The 12508-nt window shown below is 47.0% G+C and overlaps 1 protein-coding gene across 1 annotated transcript in view; it reads left to right on the top strand.

Moving 5' to 3' along the window:
- The first annotated feature begins 29 nt into the window (after nucleotides 1-29).
- The window catches only part of STYXL1 (serine/threonine/tyrosine interacting like 1), a 62890-nt gene continuing 50411 nt past the window's right edge, over nucleotides 30-12508 (top strand). Inside the window, exons 1-3 of the mRNA XM_021700588.1 lie at nucleotides 30-147; nucleotides 8858-8907; nucleotides 8996-9102. Of these exons, the coding sequence (XP_021556263.1) occupies nucleotides 9000-9102 (103 nt within the window). The 5' untranslated portion in view covers nucleotides 30-147; nucleotides 8858-8907; nucleotides 8996-8999. The remainder of the gene's footprint in view (nucleotides 148-8857; nucleotides 8908-8995; nucleotides 9103-12508) is intronic.

Below are 12508 nucleotides of genomic sequence, written 5' to 3'. Positions count from 1 at the left end.
GCGCAGTGCGGGCGGGGTCGTAGCGTGTCTCGCGTTCCGTGCGGCAGGTGGGGGAGACGTGGTCGCGAGTGGGAGGTAGAGTCCGCACCACAGAGGTGGAAGAGGACGGGATTTAGGCTGGAAGAGCCTTAGAGGAGCCATTTCCAGGTGGGGCCCCAGACAGACGCTCTGACCAGGAGACAGGTCAAGGTCGCGCTGCAGGCCCGGCGGAGTGGGTGCGGTCCGGGCCCTAGACCTCAGCCAAAACTACCCCTCCTACTCCTGGAAGCAGGAGGGGCTCCGAGCTCCGGAAAGCTCTGGAAAGGGAAGTGGGGAGAGAAGGCTGAGTCCTGGGGGTGAGGTGGGGGGATGGGGTCTTCTCTGATCAGTCACTTCAATGTACAGCGCCCTACCTCCCCCCCCCCCCCCCGCTGCCCACCGGCCAGTGCCCTCGTCCCTCAGGGTGCACAGGACTTTCACAGACACCGCCATTGAGAATGGCAGACGCAGCACAGTGGGCGAGGCTCTGTTCTACGAGTTTACAGGAAAGCAGCCCCGTGTTACAGACGAGGAAACTGGTATCCAGGTGGTAACTTGCATGGCACCCGATCCCTAATCCTCAGGTCTCCGCAGCAATGCTATGAACACGGCTACATTGTTGCCGCTGTAGGTACGAAGAAACTGTGGCTGAGCCCAGTTAAGTGGATTTGTTGGGTTTGTCCAGACAGAAAGTAAAGATACGGTTCTTGCTCCCAAGGAATTTAAATTTATCATTTAAATTTGTGAGTTGAATTAGAAGCTTCATTCCCCCCACCCCCAACCATTTTCTGGGTATATAGAATTCCTCAAAAAGTTCAGTCAAGTGGGGCAGATAGATGTGCAGCCGTTGTTGGTGTAACAAGATCTGCCCATTTTCTGCCTTTAAAGGAGCTGAGTCTACTGGGGGACACAGGTGTATTGCAGGCAGCATGATAGGGGCAACACTAGGAAAGTTATGAGGTGTGGTGGGAACAGAGGAGATGCATCTAACCCACATTTGGGGTGGAGGCCATTTGAGACGGACGTCAGGATGAGACCTGTAGGTGGATACATTCAGGAAGGAGTTACTCAATGGGACCATTCAACTCCAGAGGAGGGAGAGATCCTTGCCTGGGCATGGGAGTTCAAGTTTTAGATGAGAAAGAAGAGCCCAAAGTGAAACCTGGGGGTAGAAAAGCCTAAGTCTACAGATGTTGAATAGATCCTCTCCAAAATTTTGGAGTTGGGGACATGCAGATGAGCAGTGTCCTTTATCTTATGACTAACTGTTCTCTTGTTCATTACCCCTGTATCTTAGCACTAGAACTGAGAGTTCCTTGTGGTCAGATAGCTCTCTTATCTCTGAGTCTTTATTGTCCAGCCACGTCACCAGGTTGAGAGTGGGTCTCTGAGTTTTGGAAGAGTTGAATAGTTTTAGATAAGGCTGGGAAAAGCAGGTTGCAAAAAACCAGATTGTGCAGGACCTCTGAATGTTCGCTGCAGAGTTTGTATTTTATTCCTTGGGCAGCAGGTGTTTATCAGAGGTTTTTATGATGCCACTGGCACTATGAGGAAGATTGGACTGACCTTGGAGTGCCAAGTTTTCTAATGGAAAGATGTGGAGGGCAGGGAAATTGTTCAGGAGGCTATCTTAGGAGATGACAAAGATCTGAGTTATGATGGTGGCCATAGAAATAGAGGGAATGGGGCCAATGAGGAAGCAGTCTCAAGAAAAGAATTGATTAGTCTATGCTTATCTGGGCTTAAGAAATGAATACAAGGGATGAGGAACATCAGGCTGAGAGAAGTATATATGTGCAGAAACAGGGGACTTGGGGTTGTGGGGAAGGAGAGCTGGCTGGAGGCAAAAGATAAAGAGCTCCATTTAGATGGGTTGAGTTGGAAGTGATGGTGAGTCGTCCACATAGAAGTACCAGTGGGCAGATGGGGAGTTACTCCAACGTGAAATGTGGGATTGAACGCCCGAGAGAGGCTAGGGCTGAAGGCATCCCTGTAGAGGGGAGAGGGGAGGCCATGAGAAATAGGAGAATCACAGATTCTCAGGCTCACTCCCAACATCAGGGGCTCGAGTCCCTCCCCCTCCCTGCCAAGTGCTCTACTCAGGCCACCCCAAACAACTTGACTGTTAGGAAAGCCCGCCTCACAGTTCCCAGCTGCTTCCTTTTCAATCCCAAGATGGTTCATAACGGTATTAACAGCTACTGTATTAAGCACTGATTCTGTGCTCTGCTTTGCATGTGTGACTGTTACATCGAACATGGTCGGGGGGCGGGGCTCTCAGGAAGCCCCTTGCAGTCCTAGAACAGTTTTGTCATCCCACACTTTCTTGCTTGCTTTCTTTGCTTGCTCTTTGGGTTACATCGAGGCACCAGAACAGACTCGCTGCCATCGCCTTCATGTCCAGTTCACATTAGTTGTCAAATCTCAGCTTGATTCAGCGGCAGAGCTTCTCTTCCCCTCAAGCTTGCTTTAGGCTCCCACCCTTGGAGGGAAGGGTGCTTGGCTTCTCCATTTCCCCCTCTTGCTTCCTCACAAGCCCCCTCCCCCGTTAGATTGTGGCTTCAGACCCATGGGGGTTGTAGGAGTAGAGATGGGGGCAGGAAATTTCCCCTGTCATCGGCATTAGTATTCTCTGAGCCGGACAGGAGTTTGTAGCTGACTATCCTCCATGTGGTACTTTTGTGGTGTGTTTCCTTTGACCTAGGTGGTGATGCCTCAGTCTTGCTGCTTTCTGTAGTTCCTTCAGCCCCTGGTTTCTGGAATTCCATACTACCTGCAGTTGGCCCATCATCCCTCCAGGTGGCAAGTCTTGGGCAAAGTCCCTTTACCATGGCTTCCAGTTGACCACCTCTCTTGCCAGCTAGCCAGCCTCAGATTTTCCCAGGCTGGGGCCCAGCGCCAGCCTCTCTGCCTGCACTAGTGTCAGAGGGCACAGGCCAAGCTATTCTAAGGGTTTCCTGGTTTCTTGAGTTGTTTCAAGAAAGCTAAGGCTTGTGAATGTTGGAATTCAGAAGGATGCTAATGGAGGGAGAAGGCTTTGAGATTGCCGAAAGAGAGAAGGTTTAGGTGGGAGAGGATAAGGTCAGAGGATTCCAGGAGAAAGCATGAAGCCCCATCACTCCCACCCCCCAGGGGCAGCTGCCTGAGGAGGGGTGTTCACACTCAGTGGCCTTAACATTCCCAGGCAAGAATGAGGAAATGAGAGAAGTTGCTCCATGGGGACCCAAGGAGGGTTGCGGAGGTTTGGATAACTGTTACAGCAGTTGGGGAAAATTCTGGGCAAATGAACAGTGACACGGGGATTTGCTGGTAGCTGTGGAGGCTGAGCTGAATTCTGCAGTGTGTACTTTCTGTGTGTCCAAGTCCACATGGTTTCCACAGCCCAGACCCCACACCAAGGTCATCGATGTGCAGGTGGGGCTACACACACAGGCTTCTATCCACACGTACACACAAACACGCATATTCATATCTCTGAATACAGAAACACCTGGATCTACATGGGATTTATTCTTATGGCCATATAGTTTACATACAATACAGTATACAGATCTTAAGTGTTCAGTTGGATGGTTTTGACAATTTACACCCTTAACCACTGCCCCCCAAAACAATCTGTAGAACATTTTCATGTTCTAGAAAGTTCCTTCATGCTCCTTTCAGAGGAGCAGAGGGTGAGGCTTAAGCCCAATCAATGAGCAGAGGAGAAGCAATGCTGAGGGCAGAGTTGGAGGAGGTGAGACCAGATGTTACGGTCACAGCTTTTGGGAGACTGCATTACAGTTGACCAGCCCCTATGTCTGCCAGGTGAATGGCATGGACAGACCTGTCACTCTCCCAGGACTGCAAGGGTCCCTCTCAGGTGTGTAGTGGGCCTAGGTTTGGGGACACGGAAGTGAGGGCAAGATAGAAGACAAGGGACAGGGATGTGGGCACCTGGGTCTGGGCCTCTGCCCATACCTGTTGCCTCAGAAATCCAGAGATTCTAGCAATCACTAATGATAGGAGCGGGTGCTCCTCTGAACCGAGAGACTGATCTCAAGACCACTTCTGACCTCCACAGCTCGGGGGTGCTCTAGCCTGGAACTATGTCCTCTAGCTTTGTCAAGGTTCAGGCCACAAGGAAGGTGTCTGGCTGTGATTGAGGAAAGATCATACCAGATCCTGGGGGATCCTGCCCCTCAGGCAGCACCCGAGGCTCCCTCCACTTAGAAACGTGGTCAGCTCCTTGGCCTGAGATGCTCTGAACGGTGCTCTCTGTCTATGGGATTTGTAGCTATCCGAGGCTCCTGGGCGAGATTGGGAGGAGAGAACTAGGGTAGAAGTAAAGGAATGTCTATTTCCCCAAGCTCCTGCTCTATGCCAGGGCCGGTGGTAGTGTTAGACAATTGGTGTGTGTCCTCTTCGACGTAACCTTCCTACAGCCTTTCCAGTGGAATCCCGTGTAAACTGCCTCCCTTTACAGGTGAGGCTGTTGAAGTCTGTCACTGTATTAAGCCTTGGTCATCTTTGCACAGCCTCCTGCTTCATACAGAGAACCAGGGTGTAGTGGGGTTCTCTCTGGACCCTGAATCCTATCTGTGCAGTCCTCTGGTCCCTGCTCAGTCTGAGCCAGGAGCCCAAAGTACAGCTTATGGCCTGGCTTCTCCAGGAGCATTGTGCCTCTCCTCTCCACCGGAAGCAAATGCCCATCAATTGTGTCGACCCAGACTGCCTGAGGCCGAGCAATAGACCAAACTCTCTGTCCTGGAAGTCCTTTGAGAAGCCTGATGTGAGGCCTGGCCTCTGACAGCCATGCTGTCAGTCAGAATGAAAGGCCTCATGTGTTGGTGAAGCCCAGGGAGGCAAGAAGGGCTGGGTCTGGCCAGTTTCCAGCTTCATCTCAGGCTATCACAACCCCTAAGGAAACATCCCTTCCCAGTTGGTTTGTGTTCCCCAAATATAGACATGTGTTCTCACTGGAGCTGCATTCAGCAGCTCAGCTGTGTCTAGACAGCTCTGGGCTGACAGAGAGCCATACACAAACCTCCTGGTTTGGAGAGAGGCCAGGCCCCTGCAGGGGAGGGTGAAGAACCTTCCTACTGGTGGGTGTCCAATATGCAAGGACAAGGCTTGTGCTGGCACCCTGCTCTCTTGACAGAGTTAGCGGCTTTGCTTGCCACCCAAAAAGCTGTGTGGATTTCCCAGACTGGTCAGTTCATAGGAATATTGGTCTCTCTGACCCCATGAAGCCAGATCCTCAAAGTGCTTCCTCTTACCACTCTTCCATGTGCCTGCCCCATTCACCTGCAAGAACCATCACACTGAATCCCTCCTGAAAGTCTCAAAAAGTGCTATCTGTGCTCAAAGAATCTACAGGGGGAGGTCTTAAACTTGCCATTTTGATGCCACTGTTTTGAACAGGTCACTAGGAAAAGGATACTTGGTAGAAATCATTACATACGAAACGGGGCAGAAACTATACTCGGTTGATGCTGCTAGGATAAAAATCTGACTAAGGAATCAAAACTTTATTGTAAAATTCACACAAGAAAAAGACTTGATCTTGGGAAAACTGATTTTGGCTAAACAAAATTGAAAGTGGAAAAAAATAGGAATTGGTTAACTATGAAATAAAATCAAGGAATTAAATTGGCTTAATGGAACTCACTAAGGAAAATACTTTTGGCAAAAACTTGTCCATATTAGTTTAATGGTCTATGTAAATGCTCAATGGCAAAATATTCTTAGGGTGCAAATGGCAGAGCCAAGAACATCTTGAACCTTGTAGAGTTTGGAGTAACGCTGAAAGGGGGGTGAGCACTCTGTCGTCCTCCTGCCCAGGCTAGCAGCACCCCGATCTCAGCTCACAGGGCTGAGTCCTCTCTCTCTCTGCTATTAGGTTCAGAGACTGTTCTTCCTCCTGCGCTTTATCAGCAGGTGAGGGCAGTTCTTGCTTGACCAAGGAGAGCTCTCCCTTGGGGAAGGAGAGAAGTCTGGAAGAGTTGATCCCTGGGGCTGGGTTTTCACCTGGATGCCTGGAGACCATCCTGCCACTCAGGAATAAAGGGATGGAAGTTGCAGTGGGGAAAGCAGGTGGGAGTTTGAGGATGGGCTCAGCTACAGACGAGCTAGGTGAGGAGCCAACATTTAGGTTGGCCTATGGAAGCTGTGGGGCTAGATGCAAAGCTTGTCCTTTCTCCTCTACTCACTACCTCCCTAATGTTCTGAGCACTGGGCTTTCAGAGACAGAGGATCTGGGATCTGACTGGGGGGTCAGAGTGGGGAGGTCCTTAGGCACAATCCACCTGTGGCATCTGTATGTATGGCGTCAAGTCAAGATGGCCCCATTAGTGAAGAAGGCAGGAATGGTGACTAACAATTTGTTCATTCAATGCATGCTTATTGAGCACCATTCTGCACGAAAAATCCTGGGCACTGGGTGAGGATATAGTGAACAAGGAGGACAAGGTCCCTGTCCTTATGACCCATACATTCCAGTGGGAGAAGATTGACAATAATGCAAGCAAACAAACAAGTGCAGTAATGTTGGATGGTGGCAAGTGAGGTGAAGACCAAGAAACTCAGTTTCAAAAGATTCCCCTAACAGCCATGTAAAGATTAGACTGTAGGGAGAAAATAGGAAGCAAGAAGTATAGTTGGGGAGTATGACATCTTCAGAGAGAGAGGACAGTACCTTAGTCTAGGATGTTAGCCCCAGAGCTGGAGTGAAGTTGATGGGTTTGGAATATATTTAAGTACTGAAGCTAACAGATTGGATGTGAGGGGCTGGGGGGAAGAAGGATTTGGGTCATGGACTTGAGTAACCAGGTGGATAATGGTGCGTCCTTCAAGGCTGAGAAAATGAAAAGACAGATATTGGAGGTGTGGGCACGTGTGAATGAAAAGTTCTGTTTGGCCTGTGTTACATTTGAGATGCCCATGAAGCATCCAAGTGGAGTCCAGATCAGTGGAGAGATCAAGCAGGGGCTATGATTTGGGACTCACTGGTATACAAATGGGATTCAGATCCCTTAGACTCTAGATCTTAGGATGGTGGTTCTCCAGTAGCGGTGACTTGCCCCCTTCTTCCAGGGGACATTTGGCAACATCTGGAAGCATTTTTGGTTGTTACACCTGGGTGGGGGGAGGTTTGCTACTGGGTGGAGGCCAGGGATGCTGCTAAACGTCCTGCTATACCCCCCCCCCCCCCACAGCACAGAATTATCTGGCCCCGAATGCCAGTGGTGTTGAGGTGGAGAGCCCTGTCCTAGAGAGAGTGTAGACAGAGAAAGAAAGAGAGGACAGCCCCAGGACCTACTTAACGTGAGGAGGTAGAGCCTCCTGCACGGAAGACTGAGTAGCAACAATCAGAGGTAGGAGAGAAGCCTGGAGAGTGGAGTGTCCTGGAAGTAGAGACCATTGGGAAGGAGGGGTGCTAAACTGGGCTAAATGCGGACAGACTCCATCCTTCGAGCCCAGAGAGAAGCTACGAATGGCTTAGGCAAGGTCATCGTTGATGACCTTGATTAGAGCAATTCCTGTGGTTTGATGGGTTAGAAGCTCCAGGGGAGAAGGTTGCATTTCTTCCCTGATCAGAATGTCTCATGTGTGTGCTTTCATTAATCCACACACAGCAGGGAGGTTCTGTTATCCTGGCTTTACAGAAATGGCAGTATTACTATTACCCCCATTTTATAGAGGTAGAAACTGAGGCATGGAGAGGCTAATTACTCCCCATGGTCAGGCAGCTGACAGTAAGTGGCACGGCCAGGAGAGTTTGGAGGTGAGGAATTGGAGGCAGTGAGAAGTGTCTCCGTAAAGGAGAACAGAGATGGGTACAGAGGATGTTTGCTGCTGATACGAATGATCCATGTGGAGGCTGAAATTGACCCTGTTGGAGGGGAGGCTGAGAACCAAAGTCTGAGTTCGTGAGAAGGATCCTGGGGCCCATGTTGAAGGGTTGACCTTTCCCAGGAGCATGATGCCAATAATTCTAACTATTTTGAGGAAGATTACCCCTAGACTCAGCTTCTCTCCCACATGCCCCTTGCTGGCCTCCAGAGGCCTGCTGGGCAGCTCTCTGTAGCCGCCGCGCACCCCCCCCCCCCCCCCCCCCCCTAAAGGGTGGCTTCCCTGTAGGAAGCTGCTGCACAGGCCCAGCCCTTCCCGCTCCGTGTCCTTGGGGCACCAGAGGCTGGACATGCTCAGGAACCAGGACAGCAAGTAAGGGCAGCCCTGCAGTCAGGAACCAGAGCCCAGGCTGGCTGGGCAGTTCGATCAATACACATCAGCGATTTTCCACCCAAATTTGACCGCCTCCATCCTGATCCTAAGCCTACAAGGCCCCGTCCCAGGGTCTTTGCTCATCACTCTCTCCCTGCGATCACCACACACACCAGCCTCCTTTAGACTCTCTCAAGTACGAAACGTTCTTGCCTTCTTCACCCTCTCTCCCTTCTCTACCTGGCTAAGTCTTGCATAGCCTCCTGAATCAGGAGCTAGAGAGGGCTTAGCTAGAGAGGGCTGTCTGAGAGGTGACTGCTGACAGCCCCAACTAGATGAGGCCCTCCCATTAGCTCATCCTCCAACACTGGATGCTGACTCTTCGGTAGCACCGTTCCTACGTATAATGTGTTTTTTTTGGTGCAGTGTCTGTATTCCATGCTGGGCTGGAACCTTCGTGAGGCTAGTCTAGTTTACCAGTTATTTCCAGGGCCTGGCATACAGTAGGTGCTCACTAATTATTTGCTGACAGAGGAAGTGAATCACTAACTGTAGTATAGCCTATTTGGTACTTCTCTGGCTCCTACATGCTGTGTTCAGCACTTCATTCTCCTCGACACACGTTTTACTACAGGTTCTTGAAGCTTTCCTGATCACCCGCATGATTCTCATCTTGGTTTGAAGGTGTGTAAAGGAGTTTAATCCAGTATCTTTGGCCATTCACTTAAAATAGAAAGAGGAACTAAGCTTTTACATTATTGATTCTTCCCAGTAGGATGGCTGCTTTGGTTTTATGTGAACCAACAGAGCTTTACAACATCTTGAATCAGGTCACAAAACTATCCCGACTGACTGAACCCAACTATCTCTGCTTATTGGGTAAGTGCTTTAAAAAAACTGTGTTGTGTTCTGTATCCTTCCAATACTATTTTAGGTGAATCACCAAGCTTACGGGGATTGGGGAATAAATGACTATAGGAAACTGTTAGACTCCTTTGACGTAGCTTAAAATGCTACTACTAATTGTCACTTGACTTGGAAATAACTCCAGATTAAATTTAGAAGTTCTCAGAAGACTTGTGTTCTTGTTTAGGGAAACATTTTGAACATCTAACAAATATATAGTAAGACTAATAAGTGCCCATGTACCCACCGCTCAGATTTAACATAAATGTTATGCATTGATGTACCCCTCTTTTGTACCCCATCCCAATCCCATTGCTTCTCCTCCCCAAAGATGACCGCTTCTGTGCTTTTTTTTTTTTACATTTTTACTATAGATGCAGGCATCCCAAAATGTGTGGTTTAAACATTTACACAAATTGTACCGTAATGTACAATTATTCTGCAACTTGCTTTTTCTTGAAATTTTTGAGATTCCCAAGTCTAAATGTGAAGATCTATTTTAACTGTTAGTTAGGGTAGTAGACATTCCTAATCAGTTGTGGTGTGTTGCTTGCATTGTTTCTGTTATGAACAGTGTTGCACTGAAGAACCTTGACCTCTTATTTACATGCAAGAGTTTCTTCAGGATACCTACCTAGAAATGGAATTGCCAAGTTGCAAATTCTGCTTCATTATATTATTGTCAAATTACCCTCCAAAAAGATTGTATCAATTTGCATTCCCATCATCAGTGTAAGAAACATACCCACCAATACCTGGCTTTTTCAGCCTTTAAAATTTTTGCAGTCTGATTGATGTGAACTTGTATTATGATATTTACTCCCCCAATTTAAAAAATTGTGATAAAATGCACATAACATAAAATGTGTCATCTTAACCACTCTTAAATGTACAGTTCAGGGGTGTTAAATATGTTCATCATGTTATACCGCCTTATGGGCACCACTTTCTATCTCCATAACTTTTCCTTTTGTAAACTCTAAAAGGAACTCTATACCCATTAAATACTGTCCTTCCTCCCATCCTTTAATCCCCTGGAAATCCCCATTCTCCCTTCTGTCTCTATGATTTTGACTACTGTAGGTCATGTTAAGTGGAATCCTATAGTATTTGTCTTTTGGCTTATTTCACTGAGCATCATAATGTCCTTGAGGTTTGTCATGTTGTAGCATATTGCAGAATTTTCCTCTTTAAGGCTGAATAATATTCTGTTGTATGGATATACCACATTTTGCTCATCCATTTATCAGCAGACATTTGGGTAACTTCCACATCTTAGCTATTGTGAATGATGACGTTATTATCATGGGTGTACAAATATCTCTGAGACCCTGCATTCATTCATTCGTCACTCATTTATTCACACATCCATTTATCATTCATTTATTTATATATTTATTCATTTATTTACCTATTCATTTATTCATTCGTTCATTTGTTTGTTTATGGTATATAAACCAGAAATGGAATCACAGGATCTTTTGGTAATTCTATTTGTAATGTTTGAAGAGCTGCCATATTGTTTTCCATAGCAGCTGTGCCATTTTACATGAACCCAAGGGTTCACAAGTTTCCAGTTTCTCCACATCATTGTCAATGCTTGTTATTTTCTGGTTTTGGGGGGATAGTAATCATTCTAATAGGAGGGAGGGAATATCTCATTATAATTTGGATTTGCATTTCCCTAACGATTAGTGATGTTGAACATCTTTTCATGTACTTCTTGGCCATTTGTATGTTTTTGGAGAACTATCCAAGTCCTTTGCCCATTTTTGAATCAGGTTTTTTTTTTTTTTTTAACTGTTGGGTTTTTAGGAGTTATCTACATATTCTGGGTATTAATCCCTTATTAAGATTTAATTGTCATGAAGTTCAGTTTGTCTTTTTTTTTTTTTCTTTTGTTGCCCATGCCTTTGATGTCCTGTCCAGGAAATCATTGCCAAATCCAATGTCATGAAGATTTTGCCCTATGTTTTCTTCTTCAAGCTTATACTTTTAGGTCTTACATTTAGGTCTTTGATCCATTTTGAGTTAATTTGTGTATGTGGTGTTAGATAAAGGTCCAACTTCATTCTTTTGCATGTGGATATCCAGAGGGAGAGGGAGAGAGAGAATCTCAAGCAGGCTCTATGTCCAATGTGGAGCCCAATGTGGGGCTTATCTCACGACCTGAGATCATGACCTGAACTGAAACAAGAGTTGGATGCTCAGTCGACTGAGCCACCCAGCTGCCCCTCATTGACGTAATTTTTAATACATACAAATATGTAGTTTTAGTTTCAGAACCTAATATAGGCCTGACAATCAAAGCCTTCGTTTTGGAAGAAAGGTCTTAGGTCCCACTCAATCTCTAGTAAAATATTTTCACAGACTGCAGTATTTTTATGCCATTTAAAAAAAAATATAAGGTGCCCCCATAGCAACACCAGGATAGTTACAATTCATTTGTGGCCTCACCCGTAGAAAGAGGCGGTCATGGGACAGTTTGTTAAAACTCCACTCTCGGAATTTTTTAAAAAGATTTTATTTATTTGACAGAAAGAGAGCATGTGAGTGCACAAGCGGGGCCAGGTAGCAGGGCCCTCTGCTGAGCAGGGAGCCCCATGTGGGGCTCGATCCCAGGACCCTGGGATCGAGTCCCACATCGGGTTCCCTCCTCGGCGGGAAGCCTGCTCTCCCTCTCCCACTCCCGCTGCTTGTGTTCCTGCTCTCGCTATCTCTGTCTCTGTCAAATAAATAAATAAAATCTTAAAAAAAAAAAACAAAAAACGAAATCTAAAAGTGATTATTTTGGAATAGAACCCAGGAGATCAGAGTGGTTCAAGATTCCCTACTGGGACCATACTTTATCTTTTACTGCAACGCATAATGATTATCAGCAAGAATTGCCAAAAATCCTACGTTGCGTGCTTTCATACTCTCCGGTGACTGGCCAGAGAAGCTACAGAAAAGTTTGGGAGTCCATACCCTTTGTAATGCAAGTGCCCCCATAGGCTGAATTGCAAGATAAATACCATTCATTTGAGGCCTCGCCTGTAGAAAGCTGTCGTGGGACACCCAGGACACCTACTAGTTTGTGAACATCCCTGAAAAAGCATGATTTTGTAAAGATTTTATTTTTTTAAGTCCTCTCCACACCCAACGTGGGGCTCGTACCCACAACCCTGAGATCAAGAGTTGCAAGTTGCATTGAATGAGCCAGCCAGGCACCCCAAGTGTGAATTTTTAATCCAGATTATACTTGAGTTTCACCAGTCTTTTTCATTGTATTTATAGGAAGTTGCAGCTGGCTAGCCAACAGTCCTACCGCCTCTCTTATCCTGAGTTTGTTCTCAAGCTGTCTATGGCTTTGGAATCTCACCAGTGATATTCTGTATCA

This window comes from Neomonachus schauinslandi, chromosome 5, assembly GCF_002201575.2.
Source record: "Neomonachus schauinslandi chromosome 5, ASM220157v2, whole genome shotgun sequence".
NCBI lineage: Eukaryota > Metazoa > Chordata > Mammalia > Carnivora > Phocidae > Neomonachus > Neomonachus schauinslandi.
The sequence above is the reverse complement of the archived record's forward strand: the minus strand, read 5'-3'. Positions and strand labels throughout refer to the sequence as shown.